This window comes from Astatotilapia calliptera, chromosome 22, assembly GCF_900246225.1.
Source record: "Astatotilapia calliptera chromosome 22, fAstCal1.2, whole genome shotgun sequence".
Taxonomy (NCBI): Eukaryota; Metazoa; Chordata; class Actinopteri; order Cichliformes; family Cichlidae; genus Astatotilapia; species Astatotilapia calliptera.
In genome coordinates this window covers 29,259,964-29,285,183 of record NC_039322.1, presented here as the reverse complement: position 1 = coordinate 29,285,183, position 25,220 = coordinate 29,259,964, and the positions used below count along the sequence as shown (strand labels likewise).

Genomic DNA, 25,220 nt, shown 5'->3' with positions numbered 1-25,220 from the left:
TTACAAAGGGTCCACAAAAAGGGAAATATTCTGTGAATTACCAACTTTCTGGACCATCTGAGCTACAACTGATGTTTTTGTAATTTTATACATTTACCTGTTATAATTTAAGCCCAAAGAGTCATACTGAAAGATTGGTTACAGTAGCATCTCTTTATTGCGGAAAAACTAAATAGTAAACACTACACACTAAATAGTAGTTTTATATATAAAATAAAGAAATGAACTGTTTTAAAAGTATCTTTAAATTCATTATAACCAATCCAGACTTTTTTGGTCCCAGTGTTTGCCACTCTCTTTGGAAAATACATTTTAATGTATGAAGAGAAAATCTCCGTCCCGGTTTCCCTCCAAGGCGTGAGCACCGATAAGCAGAGTTTTGTCCTTTCCTTATAAGATTCCTAATTATTCAAAGTAACGCTCAAGTATGCCGTTCAGCTGGGTTAGTTACAGCGCCGGGAGTAGCTTGGGAGAACAAGGAAACACAGACTGCTTCAGGTTGCCTTCCCAAACCAACTCAAAGGTTTATTCAGTACAAAACAGCTTATATAGAGGAAAAAAAGGTTCGTGTGTCAGCAGGTTCTCAGTTCAAAACCGGTACAGACCAAATAAGGAAACGTCTTCCTGCCTTCTGAGCAAAGAAGTATCCTTTGTGTAGTTTATCAGTTCAGCTACAATTTATGATCATCCCAGCAAAATACACTCCTAGGCATAGAATACAGAGTTCTTTCATTAGTGAATTCTGAAACAAACCACCTGGCTTTTAACAAGCTCTTTTCTAAAAGATAAGGAAGGGAGGATGGGAGTAAGGAAGTGGTCTCGTCTCTGTGGTATTTTCGACCTTGGGGTACCAGCCAATTCTTGGGTCAGAGAGAAAGAGAAAAACAACTAGCAAATGGGCCTTATTGAGTAACTCTTTTCTGTATAATATCACTACAAAACAATATCCTGTAAATGCTACCATGGTATCAAAATATCACAACAATGTAACTTTGCCAAAAACTAATTGCAGCTTCTACCTGCCAATAGGAATGTCCTATCGGGCTCAAAATGACTTGATGTCATAAGCCAGCATATCATTGTAAACCAACTTTATTGAAAGTTGCTTGGGGATCAAACACCACTGTGTACTATTTGTGAGTAACAGACAGACTGAACTTAGATCAAAATTCACCATATATTAATAGATTTGTTTAATCATTTCCCACCCAGTTTTTATAATAAAACCCCAGCAGCTGGGGTCGACAACCTGCGGCTCCGGAGCGCACGCGGCTCTTTAGTCCGTATAGTGCGGCTCTGCGTGGTTTGGGAAAATAAATTATAAGTATTTAGCTGAAGTGTATTTTATTTATGTTAGTTCTTTTTTAACTTGTAGTTCTAAATTGGAAGATTATTGTGATATTGAAATATAAAAATAAAATTATATTCTATTATTTTTGTCATCGCTCAAAATAAGCATCACACTCGCGGAAGCTGGTGTACCCGCCGAACGCTGTAACAAACCTTTTGGGTTATAGCACCACTAGGGGGGGAGTCTCCTAGGGGGTGTGTGAGTATAGCGTGGCAGCCATTACATGCTGCTCGTGTTCTGTTCTCAGGATAGACCTCACCGTTGTAACGGCCTGGCACCGGCGACTACCGATCCCCGCACATGTATGTACGGACAATATAGAGCCGTGGAGACCTGGCTTGTATGGTCTTATGTTGCTGACAAGGAATAAAGGTCTGTTGTTTAATTTAACTGACTGGCTCCGTGTTATCCGGCTAACCTCCACACCACATGCCCGCTGGACCGGCTAGCCGCTCCTTCCTCGCCAGACTGCTGTTACAACGCTGTGCATTCGGATCCACATTATGTCAGCAGCTCCATCGTGAACTATGTTAAAAACAAACACCGCTCACGCCTCACAGCCAGTAGCGGTTTTAGATACGGGCGACACGGGCGGTTGCCCGGGGCAGCATCGTGGTGGTGGGCGGCATCATGGGCATCGGCAAAAAAAAATTAAATAAAATGCTCGTACTCATGCTGCCCCGACGTCAGCCAGCGCATATTGGGAATGGCATAGGCACCGATCGGTTTTCTATCGCCCATTTGCTGGGAGTAAGGGTGCCCTTCGTTTGCGAGGTGCGCCTGCTGCTTGCGGCGCAGAGAGGAGAGGGCGGGGCGGCGGGGGATTCTCTGACCGGCTGGAGCGGCATCTAAAAACCAACTCGCAAAATAAAACAAAATAAAAACAAACCAACAAACACGAAAACACCAGACATTATAATACAGACTTATAATTTGCACCGATGTTTGCCAGAGGGAGTGTTCGCCCAGGGCGCCAAACAGGCTAGGGCCGCCACTGCTCACAGATGACAGCTTACAGTCCTGCCTAAAGATGAAAGTGACTTCGTACAACCCCGATTTGCAGACGCTGTGCGCTGAGGTTCAGGAGCAGAAGTCCCATTGTAAACATACCACGGCAGACCCACTGCTTTTTAGCATCTCTTTATTGACCACTTTTTACACACAGTTGCTGTATGCATACAGTCGGCTGTAGCTTTTCAGCTCACAGCCCGACACATACCAACAACAGCATAGGCTGTATCCCAATTCAGGGTCGGCAGCCTTAAAGTACGCATTTCAAGGCCGATTACGTCACAGCGGCGCGCCGAAGGCTGTCCCAATTCAAAGGCTGCTCGAAATGCGGCCCTGAAATGCGTCCTTCATTATCCTGAATTTTAAGGCGGTGGCAGTGTAGACTTCGTGGTCCCATATATCCCACAATTCATAGCGCGGCAGTCGGTGTGGAGAATTCTGCCGCAGACGGCAGAAGCGGAGCGGCCGAAGAGTAAACTGTGAAAAGTAAGTACTGAATATTATGTCACGTATTTATGTGCAAATGTTTAATAATGAAGAACGTTAAACATTCCTGTTGGCCACATGTCGGCAAAGTTATGTGACATTAGTGACGTTTGTACTAACTTGGTTTTAAAGCCTTTACTTTAAAATATACGCCGTTCAATAGCTGAGCTTAATCTTACAGAGAATGATCAAAGCTCATGTAGAAACAAACAAACAAATGAACAAAAGATTTTCTCCTTCATTTCTATCAAACAAAGCTGTATGACACCTGTCCAGTGGTTAGTATCATGGTTGCTAGGCAACCTGGGCAGTGCAACGGAGGCTTTTTTTTTTTATTTTTTAAACTTTATTGACAAACAACAGTATCAGCGCAACGGAGGCTAGACCGTCCCATTACACAAGCCTCGCACTTCCGGCCTTAGCGGTCTTTGAGTACGCGGCCCTTGAGGATCGTTGAGGCTGCGTACTTTAAGGCTGCAGACCCTGAATTGGGATACAGCCATAGACAGCACAGACGTTAAGGCCGCGAGGCGTGATTGCGGGTGCCGCTCAGGTGCGTCCGCCTCCCCTGCAGCGGCGCTGCAGACCACGCCCCGCCGCACGCATTAACCAGGTAAAATACATATTTAGGCAGAATTTTGCAAATATCTATTTTTGTTTTTTAAGAAGCATAGTGCTTTTTTTCCCCACTTGAAGGTCAAGGCTCCAAAAGCCCAAAGGTGATATATAACTGCGGTAAAAGTATGTTAATGCCCATGCTGTGTTCAAATCCTTTTAATGCTAATGATGCGTTTGATCTGTTTCCATTTCTGCTGCTTTCTGTTACACTGCCCTATCAATCTTGTTCATTTTCATTCTCTTTTCTCCTTCCTCCATCAGCATGTGTGGCGTTGATACAGTAGCTTCTTCCTGAAATTCCTACTTCATGAGTTGTTGGGATCTACAGGATTCCAAATATTTTTTTATTCAAATAAAAAGACTGCATGCGCATATCTAGAGATCTATCTAGAGATCTCTCTCTCTCATACATATTCACATATATACACATATTCACATATATACACACATATTCACATATATACACATATTCACATATATACACATATTCACATATATATATATACATATACATACACATATATATACAGCGGGGAAAATAAGTATTTGACACATCAGCATTTTTATCAGTAAGGGGATTTCCAAGTGGACTATTGACACAACATTTCCACCAGATGTTGCCATCAAGCCAAATATTGAAGTCATACAATCAAATCAGAACATATAAGTATACAAGTTAAACCATAATAAATAAAGTGAAATGACACAGGGAATAAGTATTGAACACACTTTATTCAATACTTTGTAGAAAAGCCTTTGTTGGTGATTACAGCTTCTAGACGCCTCTTGTATGGATAGACCAGTCGTCTGCATTGCTCAGGAGTGATTCTGGCCCATTCTTCCACACAAACGGTCTTTAAATCTTGAAGGTTCCTTGGGCCTCTTTTATGAACTTTAATCTTCAGTTCTCTCCATAGATTTTCTATGGGATTTAGGTCAGGTGATTGACTGGGCCATTCAAGCAACTTGATTTTCTTTCTTTGAAACCACTTCATTGTTTCCTTGGCCTTGTGTTTGGGATCATTGTCTTGCTGAAATGTCCACCCTCTTTTCATTTTTAGCTTCCTGGTAGATGGCAGCAGATTTTTATCCAGAATGTCCCGGTACATCTCTCCATTCATCCTGCCTTCAATAATATGAAGTCTGCCAGTACCCCTTGCTGAAAAGCAGCCCCAAACCATGATGCTTCCACCCCCAAACTTGACTGTTGGTATGGTGTTCTTGGGGTGGTGAGCAGTGCCATTTCTTCTCCAAACATGGTGTGTAGAATGACTGCCAAAAAGTTCAATTTTGCTTTCATCTGACCATACTATAGTCGTCCAATAATCCACAGGCTTCTCCAAATGCTGTTGCGCAAATTTTAACCGAGCCTTGACATGCTTTTTGTTCAGCAATGGAGTCTTGCGTGGTGAGCGTGCATGGATGCCATGGCGGTTCAGTGCATTGCTTATAGTTTTCTTTGAAACAACAGTACCTGCTGATGCAAGGTCTTCCTGAAGTTCTGTCCGAGTGGTTCTTGGCTCTTGGAGAACCCTCCTGATTATTCTTTGGACTCCTCGGACAGGGATCTTGCGTGGAGCACCTGATCGTGGCAGGTTTATGGTGAACTGATGCACTTTCCATTTCCGGATAATGGCCCCCACAGTGCTCACAGGAACATTTAGCATTCTGGAAATGCACCTATAACCATTCCCATCAAAATGCTTTTCAACGATAAGATTACGAAGATCTTGAGAGAGTTCTTTGCTTTTACCCATCATGAAGTCTTTCCTGTGTGCCTTCTGGGTAATGAGGAGCCTTTATAGGCCATCAATTAGGACTAAAGCAGCTGATATCAATTAGTACTGATAGGGGACAGGATTTCTCTATCAATACTGACAGATTTCAGGTGATCTCCTGGCTTTCTATGTCATTTTGCCCCTTGTTATCTCCATGTATTCAATACTTATTCCCTGTGTCATTTCACTTTATTTATTGTGGTTTAACTTGTATACTTATATGTTCTGATTTGTTTGTATGACTTCAATATTTGGCTTGATGGCAACATCTGGTGGAAATGTTGTGTCAATGGTCCACTTGGAAATCCCCTTACTGATAAAAATGCTGATGTGTCAAATACTTATTTTCCCCGCTGTATCTATAAATAAAAATTCATATTTGGATCCTTAGTATATGATCTTGTTAGCCACTTTTGTGTCCAAACCGAGTTCAACAGAGTTTGAAGTTAGCTCGCTACTTTCCATCTAAAGATGTTGTACCATGCTCTGACTTTAGGATTTCTAAAAACCTAAAACATACAGCTCTGCTTTCACTTTAGATGAAAAACTAAACAGCTGCAATGTTTGCATGAAAGCTGGACTACCTGGTGGCTACTACAGAGCTCTAGTCCCACTGCCATGGTTAACAGAGCAATATAAACAGCACATTTAATGGTTGAGAGTCCCTGATGGGCAGACAAATGTAACGGCAGGAAAAGGATGATGAAAATGGACCAAATGTTAATAAAGAACAGCCTCGGAGTGAGTCTTTCCTGAAGACTTAAAATATTTAGTATTTGATAAACTGTCAACCCATGGGTTGTAGCATCTTAAGGCCTAAAAAAACCACCTACAATAAGTGAAGAGTGTCTGAAAGTCATGTATACCTTACACAGGATCGGAGGAATCCATCTGCTGGATGGCTTCCAAAAGGCCAGTCTTAAGGAGGCTGAGATATGCCAAATTACACAAGAACTAGACTGTAAAGTCAGTGGCAACAGGTGTGCTGGTGCGATTAATCCAAATTTTAATTTATGTCATATTAAGAGAGCACAACAGTAAGTGCCTACAGCCATTTATAAAACATGGTTGAGGAGGAAAAACTAGTGAAATTCTAAATGCCGAAAATATGATTTATCCACCGTGCAGTCTCCATCTGGAAAGTGTCTGACTGGCAACAGCTTTATTTCTCAGCATGAGAATAATGCCAAACACACCACCAATGCAGTAAAGGCATACGAGCATAGCAGAGAGGAAAAGAGTCAAAACACTTTGAACACCAACAGTCATGACTGGCCTGTCATTGTGCGATCAGCTTTACAGGTAATAGAACAATAGCTTTGAATGTCCATCAGTAAGTCTGGAGAACTTAAAAAAAAAAAAAAAATTTCCTTAGAGACATTAAAAGAAAGTTTGCCTACGAGAGTTCAGACTGTGTTTAATAAAACTGGTCATACCAAATACTGAATATCAGGCTTGTAAGAATTATACCAACTGTTTTTGCCTTCTAGAACATATTTACATTAATGTTTCCACATTTCAATAAATCGTTATAAATCTAAACAAATGATGTTGGCTCAAGACTTTTAAACAGTACTGTTTGTTGTCTTCTTTCACATTAAATATCACCATCAACACCCCAACATGAAAGAACATTGAGGAAGAAAAACTCATTAAAGGGGTTGCAACATAACTTTATTTGATTTGCACAATATTTCCACTGAACAGTTTTTTTCTTAAATCTCAATATGCTTTCTTTACACTTATATTGTTGCCGTTTCCTGTATGCATCTTTTTCTTCATGTTCATGTTTGTGTGTCATGTTCAGTTTTGAAGTGTACTAGTTTTTCATCGCTCATTCATACCGTCGGTAAAAGTCAAGTCGAGTCACAGTTTAAAGATGGGTCGTTTGGAGCAAATGAAAAACCATAAACAAGAATAGAGAAAATAAATACGTGTAAAAGAAATGAGAGGACCAGAGCAGAAGATACGTCACGACTGGTCAGTGATGGCATATGAAAAGTATTTTTACAAACACGTAGCATTGTAAACATTTGTTGCGTAGACGTTACTTTAGATTTGGATAAAGACACCAATAGCTCCTAGGACGGAAGACACGTCGGATTTGTGATTTTTAGTGATTTCTGTTCAATCCCCGATAGATTACAAGATTCCTGATCATGCAGCCTGACGAGAAACTTTAAACACATTTATCCAAAAATATAGCCCAGAATATCCTGATCAGGAAAAAGATCAAGAAAAGCAAAAACAAAAAAGAGAAGCTTGCATCCTCACCACCTATTTTTTTTTTGTTTTTTTTCGTGTGACATGTTCTAATGAGGCTTTTTCTCCACTTCTTAGAAGTGATTAGAATTACATCTGAATCCCTGTCAATGTATCAGAACATACATATAGTTTAAATTATAATACTTTTAATGTAAATCATTGTACTATTTCTGAATCCCAGATTTATTTAAACTTCTTTTGTTTTTATCTTAGAAAAATGTCAAGTAGTAGCCTGTGTTCGCTCCACCCAGTGGAAGGAGTGTCACCTGTGAGAGCTGCTCTTCCTGTAGGTGGGCCTTTGCCTCTCGGGGTGTGGCTGATTTTATTTCTTTCTTTTGGACAATGTTTTATTGCAGTCTTCTGGATTCATCTGCACATTTTTCCAACTCCTTAAACAGCGCCTGAATTTAAGAGAAAAGAAAACTCAGGAGTGAGCGTGCCATCTAGTGCGGCTTCTAATGAAGAGAAGCAAGGTTTAAACAGCCTGAAGGGATCTGTCAGTCATTCTGACCGGGTCGACACAAGCCAATCACATAAAAGTCATACAAACTAACCATCAAGGAAATTTTTCAGCCTTCAAGAGGACAAAACTTTGGTAAACTAACGTGGACAGTTAGGTCAGTACCTGCATCTGTCTGCCCTGACAGCTGCTTAGGTTTCCATTATTTGCATTATGTGCCACATCATTACAAAGTTTGTATCAGTGCAGACGTTTTTTTTTTTTTGTTGTTTTTTTGCAGAGGGTTGGCTGCAGGTCGTGACATCATGAACATGAACCCACTGCTCATCTATGCACAGTGAAAACTATTAGAAGACTGTTACAGAGGGGACCATCACACCAATGGACAGCAGCTGGAAAAGACCAGTTTGATTCGTTTGTTGAGTCCTTTACGCCCCCCCGCCCGACACAGGACAATTGGCTTTCTTTAATGAAATTCCTTTTTCCCCCTCCCTTTTTATAGGCGCCCACAGTAAAGAATGCCACTTATCCACAGAAACCATGGCAAATCGTGTAACTTTAAAGATAAGAAAAATAGAGCAGCAATGTTTTTGCACAAAAAAAACGTGTGCAACATTCAAGTAAATAAAAGATATAAAGAAAAACAAATCTTTAAGTCAAAGACAGATACATAAGAACCTCAAGTCTTTGTTGGTCGGATTGGCACTTTTGTGAATAGGAGTGCATTTTTATTTTACACTTTATTCCCCCCCTGGTTGATTCACTGATTTATTTATGAATATTTTTAAAAACTGCAAATTCTGTTATCATCTGTTGGCCAAGCACAGACTTGGCCATCAAATCAGAGACTTCAGTCATAAATGCTGCCCCTACACATGAGGAGTGTAGAGGCAAGTTCTTGATCCTCATATAACTCTTGATTCAGCCTTTTACATCTACTGGGAGGACACGCGTTCAGTGGACAACATCGCAAACCCAACGTGAAAACACAAAAATCTTGTCACCATCACGTGCTCTACTGCTGATCTACGCTGGAAGTAAGAGTGGAACAATCCTGAACGTGAAATCGCCGATCTACCTCTGCAGCAACACCCAGTTAAAATGTGCTGGTCTGGTGAAAGGTTGTGCATCACAACAACAGATTTTATTTGTTCAGAATCCAATCATGATAAGTCATGAAGAATTTTTTGTGTGTGTGTGGCATTTTTTGCCTTGAAAAACTCTCTCTCATGATTTTCTCTGTTACCAGAGTTCAGTCTGTAGTCGTGCGTGAGGGTGAAGGTCTGGAGTACAAAATGTAGCACAGTAGCAAGAAAGATAACAGTGCAGGTGGAGTCGATTACAGCTCGTCAGCCTGCAACAAAAATTTTCCAACAAGGATTAATTCCCCTAAAAGTAATGACCGACTGCAAATGTCTGTCTCATAGGAGGACAGGTTTTAACTCTCACTGCACTTCACAACACCCAACAGTGCCTAACACCCCATCCCAAGCTATGAACCAATAGAAGTCTCCCATGACGGTGTCATCCACTGAGACAGAAGATTAACACGCACGTCAAAATGGAAAAATATGCCTGTGAATTTAGTGTTTTTTACCAAATAAGAAAGAACTGCCTTTGTCAAAAAATATTTGCTATTAAGCAGACTGATCCATTCCTAATCTCGGTGATAAAGACTTAATGTAGAGGTTCATGGTCTTAAGTTGGAGATGCTTCAGTAATCCACAGAACAGAGGGCTCCCAGACTCTGATTAGGACCTAGTCACTGAGTCAATCGATCCCTCCCTCACAGAGTGCCCCCGTAAGTCGAACATCACACAACCACAGTTCAGCTCCATCCACAAAACCTGAGCGCTGACCTGAGAACAGCTTCTGTTAGAGGTCAAACTGCCCTCAGGTCAGAGTTTACAGGACTCACTTTAACCATCAAAAGTCACGAGGCTAGAAACAACTAAAACAGTTTCAAAGCAATCCTTAGGATTTTGGGAAATAATCCTTCATCTGCTCCAGAAAGCAGGATTTTTTTAAATATAAAATAATAAGTAAAAAACAAAAAACATCCAATATGTTCACATTGAGGAGAATCAAAACTTCAAAACAAACCCTTTTAAATTTAGTTCTTTTTAAATCCAAAGATTATGGAAACCTTTTTAGTTACTACTAGCCACTCATCTGTGTGAGGTGTGTGTACAGTGTGTCTGCTGGTGTATGCAAGTGTGCATGAAGTGTGCGCAAATATATTTATATATATATTTATATAATGAAAATACACCAAAATTCAAATATACACTTATACTTGAATTTCTGTTGCAGTTAGGCTTGTTATTTCTCTGAGCTCCATCCCCGGCTAAACACCATTTGTCGTTAGACACACGAGGAAGCGGTGCAGACCGTCCCTGCCAGGCAGAGAACAGGCAATTTACATCGACACATATTACAATGAACCCATGCAAAATCATTATGTCACTGCCATTCCTCAAAAATATATAGTGATATAGAATGCCATATATTATAGATAAACTCTACCACTATACACGACACCACCACCGTCAATACACAATCACTGTTAACATCACCGAATCCGGCCCGGTTCCTGCTTTCGACTCCAAATGCTGTTTACAAAGAAGCAACGACTCCTCGTAGTGTTTGGCCAGGGATGCTCAGGGCTGTAGGCAGGGTAATATAACACCATGCAAAAACCCTACCACATACACCAGGGGAAGTGGAGGGGGCTTGCAGGCCAGCAGCAACCAGTTAACAATGGGTTTCAAGACATCGTCCCCAGGCTCTTAATTCTTGCTGCTTTTGCTGCCAACAGCTCTTCTCCTCCTAAATCCCCAACTATGCCTTTTTTAATAGTTAGATCACTTCATAATTCAAATGTTATTAATAACACGGCACACTACGAACATTGGGTCTCTAACTATTTAACCCTCAAAACCTGGATATTTTTTCTAGACGTTTTAACATAACCTTTTCGAAAACAAAACAAAACAAAAAAAAAACATTCACAGCCCTTCTGTTTGATAAAGTTTCACCCTTCTTGCCACCCGCTTAAAAAAAACAAACAAAAAACCCCCCAAAACAAATCATGCTTCCTAGCTTGGGCATCCAACTCAGGGCGACAAACTTTGGGGTTGACATCTGTGGCTCTAAACCCCATAAAGACTATTTTTTCTTCTCACCTTGAGTAGATATGCAGAGAGCAGGCCTAAGCCTACTGACTGGGAGCAGGCAAAGCAAAAGAAAATATCACAAGCACTAAAAATAAAACAAAAAAATTAAATAATTTAAAAATAAAAAGGGGTGGGGGCAGATAAAGGGTGAGGAGGAAAAAAAAAAAAAAAAAAAAAAAAAGGGATCATGTTAAGTATTTTTTGAATTGCACTGAGTCATAGTGACACGAAGAGTTGGGCAGATTCTGCTCATGCACCCCAGTTTGCACGCTCTGTATGGATAATCCTGAAAACAAAAGATTTCCGTTTGGAAAAGAAATGAAAGTGTATATTAAAGACACTAACAAATCACTACTGCTGCCAATGAGAGAATCTAAGCGCTGTCAAATGACAGGAAGATGTCTGGGTGTGCGTTTTGATGATTACTGGTGATTACTTCCTCTTCTAGCTGTAATGGGAGTTTGTGTGGCACCCTCCCCTCAGCCAGGAAACATGAGAGTCTGCCCTGCAGGAGGTCAGTACACTGGTTGGAAACGATGAAAGGGGGCGAGGCATTTTCAGGCTGGAGAGCGAACAATTTTAGCATTCCTCCAAAGGGTAGGGGGCGTGGCCTCATGGTGATTTAGTGGAGGTTCAGGGAGGATGGCACGGTGGTAAAAAGGAGCCATCTATGAGAGGAGGTATGAAGAGGAAAGGGTGGCTGACTTATAGCTGAAAACCTTCCATGGGGGCCTCCTGCTGAGGGAAGAGAAACTGCTGGTTGGCCTGGTCCACCTGAGGGGCAAGACTGCTGTCCTCGTCCTCCACACCAAAGTAGTGCTCAATTAGGTCAAAGGCCTTCTGGTAGATCTCCTGGTTGTCGTGACTCTGGAGGAACTCTATTTTGTCAAGACCTGGAGAAACAAGGAATGGAATATCAGAATGGCTGTTAAACTAAAAAACAAACAAACAAACAAACAAACAAACAAAAAAACCCAAACTGATTTTTTTAAATTCAGCTGTCCTACGTTCTGCCTCTGGTGGTGTAGTATGTATGGCAGCCTTAGAAAAAAGCAGAAGCTTGACATTTTATTTGCCCTAATGGAGGAATTTAAGTAGCTGCCTCTCCAGAGAGTCTAATGTGGTAAAAATCAAACTCTGGGCTGGACTGCAGCTCACCACAGTAATCAGTACTCGGTCTTGCATGTGAACCAATTTCAGGTTGTGTGGTTTGTTGCCCTCCAGCTCACAGGCGATCTCCAGAACAAAAGAATGAGTACTACTACCAGCTACAGATCATATACAGAAGACAGATGTAGCGTCCGTGGCTGCAGCTAATCCAGGCCTTAAACATGCATTCTTTCAAATGGCCAGCAGAGGGCAACTAGTATGGCGTCAAAAAGACTGGTAGCTTTCGTACTTTGTGACCTCAAGAAACTTTCCTGTTAACTTTATGGCCTCAATCATTAGTTTTATGCCTTTATGTCTTTTATGCCTATGAGGTTCATTTAGGGAAATATGGCCTCAGTGTCTGCCAAAGTGATAAAGCTACGAGCCTATCAGCACTGATCATCTCTGTCTGTGACACTGAAAGGGTTCCAATAATGCTGTATTATATGTAAACTGCATCAAATCCAAATCAAATGTTTTTTCAGCATGCATGTTTGTGTGCATTTCCTGCAGCATACCATAGGCTTCTTCGATGAGGCTGCAGTAAGGATTAACTCCGGTGCCGTTGTTCTCCTGTTTGGCTTCCTGTTCGCCCAGTCTCAAGATGTTTTCTAGTCCATTAAGAGCAACCTGAACAATCTTTGAGTCCATCACAGTGAGCAGGTCACACAGGGGCTTAATACAGCCCAGGTTCACCAGATATCTTTATGCAAACAGACATGGATAAGGCAGATGAATGCAGGTGATTCATTTATTTACTTTACAATTTAGTCCGAGTTATTCTTCACAGCTCTTTCACATTATCGCCTCACTTTCATGCAATTATACCTCCTTATTTTTCCAATCACCCAAATTCTGCATGGGGATTTTCATTTCTAACAAGCTGTTAATTGATTTTCTCCTCAAACAGAAAACTCCATTGGACTCATCAACCAGCTGAAACCTTTTTTGTTCCTTGAGAAAACATTTTGCTGCAGAATGCGTTTTGAATCAATACAGTACTACTGAAATCCTACTTTAAATCATCTCTAAAAGTCTTATCATTAAAACCAGCAATTGACTTAAGCTACTCATCTGATCTGCTGATGTGATTAAATGACAATGGAGGGACTGTCAACTAAATGAATCTTGCGAAGCTAACCTGATCTGCTCTGGTGTTCCTCCAGACGTGGCATTGGTGATGGCCCAGGCTGCCTCTTTCCTGGTCCTGAATTCAGCTTTCTGCAGAATGTCAATCAGTACTGGAAAGATGTTTGCATCGATTACCGTCTGTGGAGGAGGATGAGAGATCAGTACAGGAGAAATGCAAAAGACATTCAAAACTGATTTGAAATCATCAACTTGATACACTAGATAAAACTAACAAAAACTAATGTTATTTGACAGGGCGTTAGAGTTTTAGGAATCTTTAATATGAATGTTACAATATGACCAAAATACAGAAACTGACCAACATAAAAATAATTCTTAAATTTAATCCAATCTTTGCACCTTGAATACAGTTACTGGCTAAGGTTGCAGTCAGTACAAGTTTAGTTAAAATACGTTTGAATTACAAATAAGGCACAGCATCTCCACTAAACAGCCACCCAGTGCAGCCAAACACACAGATTAAAACGGAGCTGAAAAGCTGTGACACACAAGACACTTGTTTTCTGGCCCCACACAAAAGAAGAAACCACTAAATATATAAAACACAGTTGACACTGTATTACAGCTGTGATTACATAAAATTAATCAACACTGTGTAATGCTGACAATTAAATCCTACAACATTCAAGCAGCAGGAGAACTAAATTTGCACCAGAATAATGTGACAGTCATGATCACAGTGTCTGAGTCTAACAACACCAACTTATATGATTTAAGTAGACTAATATTAGCTGAACTACTGACAGTAAACAAGTGCTTTTTAAAAATCAGTTTCAGTTTTGACTCTTGCAGATTGTTTAATTTGTTTAATTTGGATTAATAGTTGTAGTTTGTGTCTAAAAAAAATAAAAAGTTTCAAAATACAAACTTCACAGATAGTTTGGCAAACACTAAAGTACTTCCACAGAGGTTTTCCTCAGGTAAACTGAGAAATGAACTCAGGGTGTGATACCTGTATTTGTGCTCTGTTTCCTGCTGTAATGTTTGAGATGGTCCAGCATGCCTCTTTGCGAATGGACTCTTTAGCACTGCTGAGGAGGTGAAGCAGACAGGGCAGGGCTGAGCAGTTCAACACCACCTAAAAACAGCAAAGCAGAGGGTAAAACTTCACACGCTCTTTATAACATACCTCAGATCTTTGAACTGCATCACTTTGCAGCTGTAGCAGCAATTATTAACAAAGCAAATAGCATTTAAAACATTTGGTAAGCTGAGAGAAATATTAAGATGACACAAACGCCTCTTCAACATGCAACAAGCTTTGGAGTCATCAAACCAACTTCAGTCTATTATAGTCTCACCTGTGTTTGGATATCATCTCCTGTGACAATGTTTCCTACAGCTCTCAAGGCGGGTGAAGCCACCTTATAGTCAGTGTGCCTGCAGAAAGATGGGGTTGGGAAATATTTTAATAAATGTACAGGTCAAATTTACAGGTTCAGAAATGACGCACAGTAAAGCCTGATCTTACATGAGTAGTTCTACAAGGCGCCTGCAGACACCAGAGTCAATGACGGCTTGGATCTTATCATTGGGGCCGTCTGAGAGGTAGGACAGAGCCCAGCAGGCATCTGCCAGCAAGTCTGGGTCACTGCTAAATAATAGCCTGGACAACACTGGCAGGCAGGGTGACACCTAGACAACACAAACATAATGCATATGTATCATGACAAACAATGTGAATTCAGCATCAAACATAAATCACCGAGAGACAACATGTCAAAATTTTCCCACAAAATGTCAGCTAGTACACAGAGCTGCAGAAACCAATGGTGCCACCTGAGAAATGTTATTGTAGAAGGATTCAAGAGCAAAACCATTCACATCCTGCAGCTGTGACCTGGGACAATCCAGCATCTAGTGTTGATCTGAATTGGTAAATACAGGCAACCTGACTGGTTGTGGGACACAGCCATGTGTTCCTCACACAGGCTGGCTTTTACAGACTTCTGTTTACTTTAGAATGTGTTTAACTTTTATCACAAGTAAATATTAGCAGCAACTTCCTGTCATATTCAACAGAAATGTTGCTTTTCTGAAGTCCAAATCTCTGAAACTTTTGAACTTATTAGAAGTTAAATGCATCTTTCATATAGTGACCATAGGAAGACAATGCATAATGGAAAATTCTCTTCCCACTCAACATTCGATTTAATCTGATATACATTTCACTGGTATTAAATTAACTTCTTGTAGATACGTTTTTTTATGGTTTAGCCAGAAAACTCGTAATAGTACAGAGTGATCGGCTGATATAACAAAGAGCCTTTATCCGTACTTGAATGTTCAGCTTTGTCTGCATAGAAAAAGCAGCTAATTGAAACTATATTGACATGAATGACCCTAAGGCCACGAGAGTCTCCTGGGAAAACCCCTATAGGCACTCAGAGGGGTTCCTAGAACTTTGACCCTAAAGCATCCTTTGTGTTGACTCGATGAGTGGTACCTTGTCAAAAGCAGGTGGTGGGTTTTTTCCTCTGCACAGATTAGACAGAGCCCATACTGCATTCCTAGTCATAGTCAGTCTAGTGGACTTTGTCAGAAGCCTGAAATACCAAAGAAAATCAAAAGCCCATTACAGGAAGTCATATTAGAAATTTGTCGCAGGGAGAAAAGCTGTAGGAAGGTTTGACTCAAAAGCAGAAATAAAAGAACTTACATTAATAGTGGTGGAAGGATGTTGCAGTTCAGCACATAGTCCCTGCACACTGCACTGTCCCCTGCAATATTACCGAGGGCCCACACAGCCTGAAGAAACAGTGAGACATAAAAATCTTGGGTATCGCAGAGTATGGAAAGATATTTATTACAGTGAACAATCTATGAACCGGTGCATTACTTGTTCTTGAACATCCTCAAAATCAGAGTTCAGCAGTTCTATGAAGATGGGCACTGCTCCAGCCTCAATCACCGTCTTTGTCTGCAAGGATGTTCCTGACGCAATGTTGGTCAGCGCCCAGGCGGCTTCAAACTGCAGCAACACGACAAAGCAGAGAAACAAGCATAGTGAGACTCATGAACTGTAGATAACAGCACTTACTATGTGCAAGAATGATGGCAATTCAAAACACTTTTCAAGTTTCTACTTTCTTACAGCTGGCTGGCTGCATCAACATAATCTAACACAGTGTCATGTAGGACTGATGAACTGCTCTTGATATTGTTTGAAAATTTTGAACCGGGTACGTTGTACTGCTGCAGCTGGGTTGAAGACATGAGCATACAATTGTGTCTGTTTTTACAGTCATTCCAATGATAGAGACTCACAGATTATACAGAGGGAAATATTTCCACAGTTTGAAAAGATAAGACTAAGGAAGTTTTGACTTCTTCTCCTCCTATATCAGCACTGATGAGGCGATATTGTCTGAGTGGTGACACCTATCATTTAGGAGAACACTGCAATGGCTACCTCTGCAGTAAGGTCGAGCATAACAAGCACTATTTTCTGTTAAAGGCATCCTAAAAAGCAAAGTAGCATGGTTGCTACCAAAGACATGGTAAAAATCACATTTTTGCACTCAATTCAGAAGTCTCTGCGTGTTCTGGAGGTTTAACACTGTATATTTAACAAATAAATAAATAACTGACCTGTAGTGTGCAGTTGCTGCTCTTCTTTAGGAACTCCACAAACCTCTCCACTACTCCAAGAGTGTTTATAACTTCATCAATTGGTGGGTTAGGCTCTGGAATAACAAAGAGGCAAAACTATATGTAGGCTTTTTTGTGGTCTATGGGGAACAGCACGAATGGTTTCACTCTTATGTAGAAGTACTCTCAGTACACTACAATGACTGGGTACCTTTGGAAAGTAATTTTCTGAACTTCTGTGTTGTAGCAAGCTGAAGCTCTGGGTCCTCTGAGAAAAGCATCTCTACCATGTCCCTGGTAATAACTCCTTCCTGCAAGAGGCCATATACAAGCACTTTAAACACTTCACCCACTCACCACAGATTCCCTTGTTTACAATCCACAAGCTGGACAACAGGCTAAAAACTGCTTTACACAAACGTGATGTAAAAATGCATCTAGTCTGTGATCATCTTTTTGTCTATGCAAGACTTGTTAAAAAAATAATGATCATTTACTCACAGTTACTGGAGAGCTGAGGTAAGAGTCCACCAGTGGGCTCTCTAACATGACCTCTTCTTCATTGAGAATGTCCACATTCCTCCGTTTGAAAAGCTGGGATTATAAAAAGCTGTTAAGAGACCTAAACACTCACATGCTGAACACAGACTACACAGTGACATAATCTCATCCAGGAGACAAACAACCTGATGAACTGGGAGTTTGTCACATTTGGTCTCATACCTGTTGTTCTCGTTTCTGTTTCCTGAGCTGGATGCCCTCCTCCTCTCTCCTGCGCCTCATCTCATCTGCATTGAGTGCTTTGTTCTTGTATCGGTTCATCCTGTAGTTATCCTTGGCCGGACTGGCTGACGGCTCTGGTTGGTCAAAGACACATCATGATTAAATCAAAAACCAACGTTTGCACTTAGAGGCTTTTTCTTTTTTTCCATCCCTGAGAAACCAACAACTTTTAGTTATATGTCTACAACATGTTTTAGTTTAACCAGAAACAAGAAAGCTGAACGCTTTCCCTTCTCACTGACTCTTGTCACATTCGGTGTATCACTTGTTGGGAACCTTTTATTGCCCTTAAAAAGCAACACGACTACTATTATTTCATTTCACCTGTCTAACACCAGCTCTGCTCCACATGAGACCTCTGTGTGTGTGTGTGAGAACGTCTATGACGCTAAGAGCAGGAAAAGAAGGCGCCAGGTGACCATTCATGATCACAGCATGCAGTAAAGAATCTCACACTGAGGTGAAATGAGATGTTAAATGTCAGATGTTAAAATTGTATTATTTTATTCATAAGTACCATTTCAATAGACATAAATTGCATTCTTGAAAATATTTAATTTTATTTTACAAAGTTGGGCCAAACCTGATGTTGCCTTACACAGACTGATTTCACAGGTCTTTAGATGGCTTATAAATTCTACTGGCTTGGATCAGTACTTTGTATCATCAGATACCTGAAGGCAGTGTATTGACATAGCATCTGAACTGGAAGGTATGGATCCGTTCATTCCTACTAATAATAAGCTATGATGATGATGAAACAGCTGTCACACATGCCTCAATATAAAAAGACCTTGCATAAACAAGCTCATGAAAACCGGACAACACAGCCTAAAAATACACATGCACGGACGCAAAACCCCCCACACAGCCAACCTATTCATGTACCAGTCAGCCAGCCCAGAACAAACCTATTTATTCAGTTAAATCGCAGAGTTAGCGTAAATTGGTGCCCACACAGGCCAAACTGCCCATTCTCAGCATTTGTGCAGTCATGCCACCAGAACGGGACACCAGGCAAACCCCAGAGTCACATGTGAGCCTATTGGGGAGTGAAAGAGAGGTGGGGGACAGCACCGAAACCTGTCGACACCACAGAACGATGCCAACCTTGTGTGCCAAAAGCCCTCCACTGTAACAGTGGGGAGGTTCTGAGGTTAAATATCAGAACAAATGTCGGAAATTGAGGTCATGTTATGGTTTCAGGGGATTAGCACAAACCCCTGAAATGCTTCAGCACGTGTGTGCAGATGGCAAAGCCACAGGGATGGATGGCACACATGAACAGGTTGCAGCTGGATGCACTCATTTCTGCAATGTGTTTGTTTAGATTAACTGTGGCACAACAGTGCCAGAAGTCAAACGCAGTTTAGTTCAGCTCGAACGAAGATGTCGCAAAGTGAGCCTTTGGTGTGAGAGACGCAGCTATAGCAGAGGTCAGCAACCCACCTGTGGTTCGTGAGTCAGGGGTTAAAATTAGGGGTAACCGTAACACTATTAATAAATATACTATATATATTAATTTGTCATCTCCCAATTACAACCATCACCTGTCTGTCTGCCCCCCTCATCACCCACATGTGCTGCTCTTTTTTCTCCTGTTATTTGGTAGGAGCTAAAAAGGCTCTTTTGATGTTGAAGGTTGCAGATCTGATTGACTGTTTAACCAACATTAAACAATGGTTGAACAATAACTGCTTATAGCTAAACCCAGCCAAAACAGAAACTTTGATTATTGCACCAGACAGTGCAATATCTGATATTTAACAGCGACTGGGTGACTTAGGTTCCTCACAGAAACATAACCTTAGAAACCTGGGTGTTATTTTTGATGAAGCTTTTTCTTTGGAGGGACATTTAAATCAAATAGTAAGAACCTGCTTTTTTTCACTTGAGGAACATTTCAAAACTTAGATCCACCGTGTCAACAAGTGAACTCGAGATGATAATACATGCTTTTGTCTCTACAAGACTCGACTACTGTAACAGCCTGTTTACTTGTCTAAACAAGAAAGGGCTAGCTCGTCTACAGGTTAGGGCTGCCACGATTAGTCGACTAGTCACGATTATGTCGACTATAAAAATCGTTAACGACTAATTTAATAGTCGACGCGTCGTTTGAAGCTTTGTAAGATCCCAAAAGAAGCAGGAATAAGTAGTAGGATTTAAGAGTGTAATAACGAACTGAAACAGAAGATGGCAGCACTGCATGTACGAGGATGCCAGGTGCCGTTAAACTCCGAAGAAGAAGCAGTGTCCAAATTTAGGAACCGCATTCTCCTGTGCCCGCATTTGTAGGCCGATTACGTTACAGCAACACAACGAAGACTGTCCAAATTTGAAGACACCGACAAATGCGCCCTTCATTTCCCCAGATTTGAAGGATGGATCGGGTGTATACTTCGTGGCCCAACCTATCCCAGAATTCATAGCGTGTCCCTGCTCAGTTTCCAACAATGGTGGCAGCTAGTTAGTTTTAATATTACTCTTATTATTCTTTCTGGGTCACAAAATAAATGTTTAACATATTTTCAGGCGAGAATGTAACTGTGTAAACTTCAAATATCTGCTCAGTTTATCAAGACACCACATATTTTCAAAAGCGCTCCTACATTTTCGGAGACATCTGTTACTCACCAGCTCGATAGCTAGCCGGGGTTCAAGGCTCACTAGAGCCGGTGGGGAAATCATTTTCAAACCCACCGCCGGCTTTTGCTACTCAGGTTAAACATGATAAATAAGTCACTTAGATAACTTAAAAATGTTATTGTTCAGCTTTTTGCAGTATTTTATTTGTTCCTGAGTAAATCGGTTTGGCTGAGATTAAAGTTATAGTTTTTACACAGCTGAACAAACGTCAAGCAGACAACTGATTATCAGAAGTGTGAGATGCTCGAGAATATACTCCAGTGTCCTGTTATATTTTAGATAGCAAGGAGCAAATGTCTGAGTTTATTAAACTCTACCGAAACAATCAGCAAGTTTCATTAAAATTTAATAAACTATCATCTTGTCTTTATTTTTAGTTAGCACATACCTTAAACACTTAAAGCTGTAAGCTAATGATAGATATATAAGAGCAGATGCATGCTGGTGCAATAAGCTGTACGTTTTACGTCCAATGAATGCATGATCTGATTAGTCGACTAATTGCAAAAATAATCGGTGACTAGTCGACTATCAAAATAATCCTTTGTGGCAGCTAGAGCAGGGTGATATGACCAAAAATATTTATCACGATATACATTTGAAAATTTGCGATAACAATATAACTGACGATATAATTGACACTAGTCAAAATACTTTACAACTCCACAACTTTATTAGTGCAAAAAACCCATCAATATATTTTCACTTAAACAAGCAGCTGTTTTTTTATGTGCATTAAAGTTATATAAAAACGTAACAGTGCAAACTCCTTGCTGACAATTTAACCAAAAGGCATTTCCAGTGGAAACTGGCCGACATATCCTCAGCATAACCATGTATAATATCTACAAAACTTAAAAAGAGGTGTTACACACACAATACGGTAATATTATGTTGAAGCACAGTACGTATCACTCCGCGAGGCTCCTGACTACGACAGCTGTAATGCTCCGACAATCCATCAAGCGGTGCGGCTTCGTAGCTTAGCAAAGTCGTACTAAAACATTTGACAGATTGTCGAGCGCCGTGTACATAAAATTGTTTCGAGGTCAGTAAACACAACCAGAATTCATTCATAAGGCACATGGGATTATAAGGGGCACTGTCGATTTTCAGAAAAATCAAAGGATTGATATTAAGTGTGCCATATTTTCCAAAGAACACGGTAATAACGACGGCCCGCTAGCATGCTCTACCAAAAATAGTGCTTTGTTGTGTATCTGACGGACGAAAGCCAAACCAGTTCCACACCACTGAAGTTGCAGCATTTTTACAAACCAATTCTGGTTCATCCGTTTCATTTAACGATTCGCTTTCACCCTTCTCATTCTGCATCGCCGCCATGTGCGTATGCAAACAAAGGCACTGCGCATGCGCGTTTTACCCATATTCTATCGCGATATTTCATTTTCCTATCGTTGCCCAAAATTACACTGGTATTGCCATGAACGGTATGATATAGCCCAGCCCTAGTGGCAGCCCTACTACAGGTTGTTCAAAACTCTGCAGCAAGGCTACTAACCGGCTCGAACAAGGGAGCTCATGTGACCCCTGTGTTAAAGTCGCTGCACTGGCTACCAATCAGATTTAGGTTCCATTTTAAAAGTCTAGTTTTAACTTTTAGAGCATTACATGGACCCCCCACCACACACACACACACACCACCTTGCCAATTTGATTCATACACATGCCTCCACTCATAACCTCAGGTCATCAAACCAAAACCTTTTATTGGTCCCCCATACTCGTTTTAAAACTCGAGGAGACCGATCTTTCCAAGCTGTTGCACCCAGACTGTGGAATGCACTTCCCCTATTTCTACGGTGTTTGGATTCGGTGGAGACCTTCAAAAAGCAGCTAAAGACATTTTTATATCAAAGAGCTTTTAATTAGACCAGGGTATTTATTACTATTGTGTTTTTACCTTGTAAAGCACTTTGTGACATGTCTGTGAAAGGTGCTATATAAATAAACTTTACTTACTTACACCCCACGTGACAGGCTTAATAGCTGCTGCTTGGACCGTTCTACAAGATCACCCTATAGAAACTCTTTTGCCTGATAGCTGCCATTTTGTGGGAATTAGAGCTTAAACAGATGAATGTTTCTCCAATCAGACTGTAGCCACCAGCTTCACCCTGTCATTCCAATACGTTCACTTTCAGGATTAACTCTAATAGGACCCAAAATTTACATGTTTAATTCAATAAGCACTGAAACAACTCAATGAAATGATAAGCTCATCAGCAAGGTGTTTGCTGAGATCACAGACAAAGAATGCCTTGCGGACAGGTTTTAAGGAACTTCCCCACCAGTTTTGCTTTTCATACCTAGAACTTACATTCACCTTTTAATATACAGTTTATATGCGCAGGCACAGTAACTGTACTTCTTACCCCTTTTAGATATAGCTTTTTGAACACGACATACTCCAGTAACATTCACTGCAAAGTGTATTTATCACAGGACTGTATAAGAACAGTCTGGAAAACATGTTGTCACATGAGCGCTCTGTCTCATGAGCTCACAGTCGGCTGTGATGATAGCAGTCTGTCATCTACTTGCCGCATGGAATCAGTTAGCTCACATTTCCACTTCACTGCCGACTGACTGAACACAGGAATTAAATTATTATAAATATTTTTTACCTTATTATATAATTCACCGAGTTTGAAGAGCAAGGGTGAAATTACGCAGCTTCACTTGCTAATGAAGGCGCCAGCTACTGGAAAAAGTCAAATCACTGCCTCTCGAACACCACTATTAAATGTGTCACCCCAGAGGCTTTGATTTAAAACTTTTTTTACGACGCTGGAAGTCTCTCACCAAGTTACAGTCGCCATATCCGCCAAACAGTAGCGACCAGACAGATAGAAAACGTTCATAATATAAAATAAACAGCAGTAGCGCTTTAAAGCGCCTATGTAATGTGATAACTGTAAAGCTACAGGCAGTTGCAAAACAAAACAAATAGAGAAAATTGACAACTCTAAAGTCGTATTTTATTCGATAACGCCGTTATATTGCCATGACTAATACTAACTTAAGCTCTAAGCTATACGTGCGTCTTCTCTGAAATAGTACAACGCGGCGCTAACGTGGTTAGCTGTTAGCCAAGTTTCCTCAAGTTGGCTAAAAACGGCACTAGCTGTTATCTCTGGTAAAAATTGCCTTAATGTGTCTAACATGATATACTGTAAAAAGGGAAACACTGTCCAAAGACCTTATAATTTGGAGACATAGCAAATGACTTAACGTAAAATAGCAACTCATCTTTCCTTACTACGTAGCAACGCCGACTAGCCACCTAGCTAACGCGTTAGCGTACTGGCTAAACAACAGTAACAGAATGAAGATTTCATAACCGTCAAGTCCGACGACAAAAGTGAATCTTAAAATCACTTTGAATACATGCCTATAGTAGGAACTTGCCAAACAGCTTACCCATTGTGTCCTATGCGGGTTTATTGTGCTAAGTTGTGAAGACGTGATTCAATTTTAAATCCTTTCCCACTTCTAGCTTTCCAGAATTTGCTCCGGTAAGCAATATGTCTGCCGGAGACGGAAACGTCAAACTATAACGTCGACTTCCTGCCACTAGAGGACGCCCCAGACCCACAAAACACGTCACACTCACGCACCTTCATTAACGAATGCCTTATAGCCAAAATATATTCAAAATGTTAAAAAAAATTTTACTACAGGATTAATTTCATTCTTAAAAATTTCAAAACAGAGAACCATCTGTTTATTCGTAGATTTGCCAGTCATTAAAGCACCACCGTGGTTGGTAGGGAAGGACATGATTTAGGGTTACAGTGCATCCTCCTTCCCAGCCAGCTGTTACTCACGTCTGTATCTATTTTACATACCCACTGGCATGTTTCAGGTAGCTCAATTTCTCTTGGATCTGCATATCCCTCTCTAGTTTTGAAATGCTATTTGACCCGCCGTGCTTCCCCAGTGTTTTCCCTAAATTGAATGTGACAGAGTAATACAGGTGAGGTTCATCCATGGTCAATTTGCTGGGAGCAAGTGGTGGTAAATTACTGCACTATATTGTGATGCAGTGTCCTCCTGACACGGCCCCCGAGGGGGCCTGCGGAGATACACCAGAAAAAGACTTTAGGGGGCAATGTTGTACAAATAAAGAAGTAATTGCTGCTGCCAGGCTTGCTCTTTTCCCCTATTAGAAAGGGCGGGGGAGGTCAAGTCAGCTGTAGCACAACTGAGATACTTTCCCATGATTACAATTTCTTAGCAGCTGTGAGCAAATATTGTTCATAGATTCCATGCTTTCTCAGTGTATCCACGGGCTCCGGATTGAGCTCCGCTTGGCCGAACCATAAGGGCTGAGAATTCACAGCCTTCAGCAGGTGTGCTGGCGCAGAGATGAAACAACTGCCGGCTGGATAGCTGCTCTCAACTGGTATCAAATAACACAAACACACAGGACCAATTTGTGCTACAGAGTCAGCAGTGAAATGCTCTCAGATCCAGTCCGCGGGGCTGTAGCCAGGGCTCATCGAGTCTGATTTTACAGGGTCTCTTTTATGAGTTCTTTACCTTTCTCATTTCTAGACCTGCTGAAGCACATCATACAGCAGCCTACACTTCACACAGAAGCAAAGGCTATCCATTAGTCAATGCCACAGCGTAAGGAGAGCTTCTGTAATGGAATCATGAGAGCAAAGCAAGGCGTATAACTGAAGGATTTTAAACGGCGGTACATGGGGAACGGTGACATTTTG

General features: G+C 40.9%; 1 protein-coding gene and 1 long non-coding RNA gene across 2 annotated transcripts in view; one reads left to right on the top strand and one right to left on the bottom strand.

Moving 5' to 3' along the window:
- Positions 1-2,740: 2,740 nt before the first annotated feature.
- LOC113014353 (uncharacterized) overlaps positions 2,741-25,220 on the top strand; it is a 37,259-nt gene continuing 14,779 nt past the window's right edge. The window contains exon 1 of the long non-coding RNA XR_003270957.1: positions 2,741-2,848. This is a non-coding gene — a long non-coding RNA (uncharacterized LOC113014353). The remainder of the gene's footprint in view (positions 2,849-25,220) is intronic.
- Positions 11,322-24,090, bottom strand: kpna6 (karyopherin alpha 6 (importin alpha 7)). The gene is made up of 14 exons (XM_026155810.1): positions 23,914-24,090; positions 17,761-17,894; positions 17,539-17,631; positions 17,249-17,348; positions 17,038-17,132; positions 16,286-16,417; positions 16,106-16,194; positions 15,893-15,992; positions 14,918-15,081; positions 14,748-14,826; positions 14,399-14,524; positions 13,436-13,563; positions 12,813-12,997; positions 11,322-12,038 (listed from the first exon to the last, which is right to left on the bottom strand). Exons 1-14 carry the CDS (start codon positions 23,915-23,917, stop codon positions 11,851-11,853), a joined length of 1,617 nt encoding a protein of 538 aa, XP_026011595.1. The 5' UTR covers positions 23,918-24,090; the 3' UTR covers positions 11,322-11,850.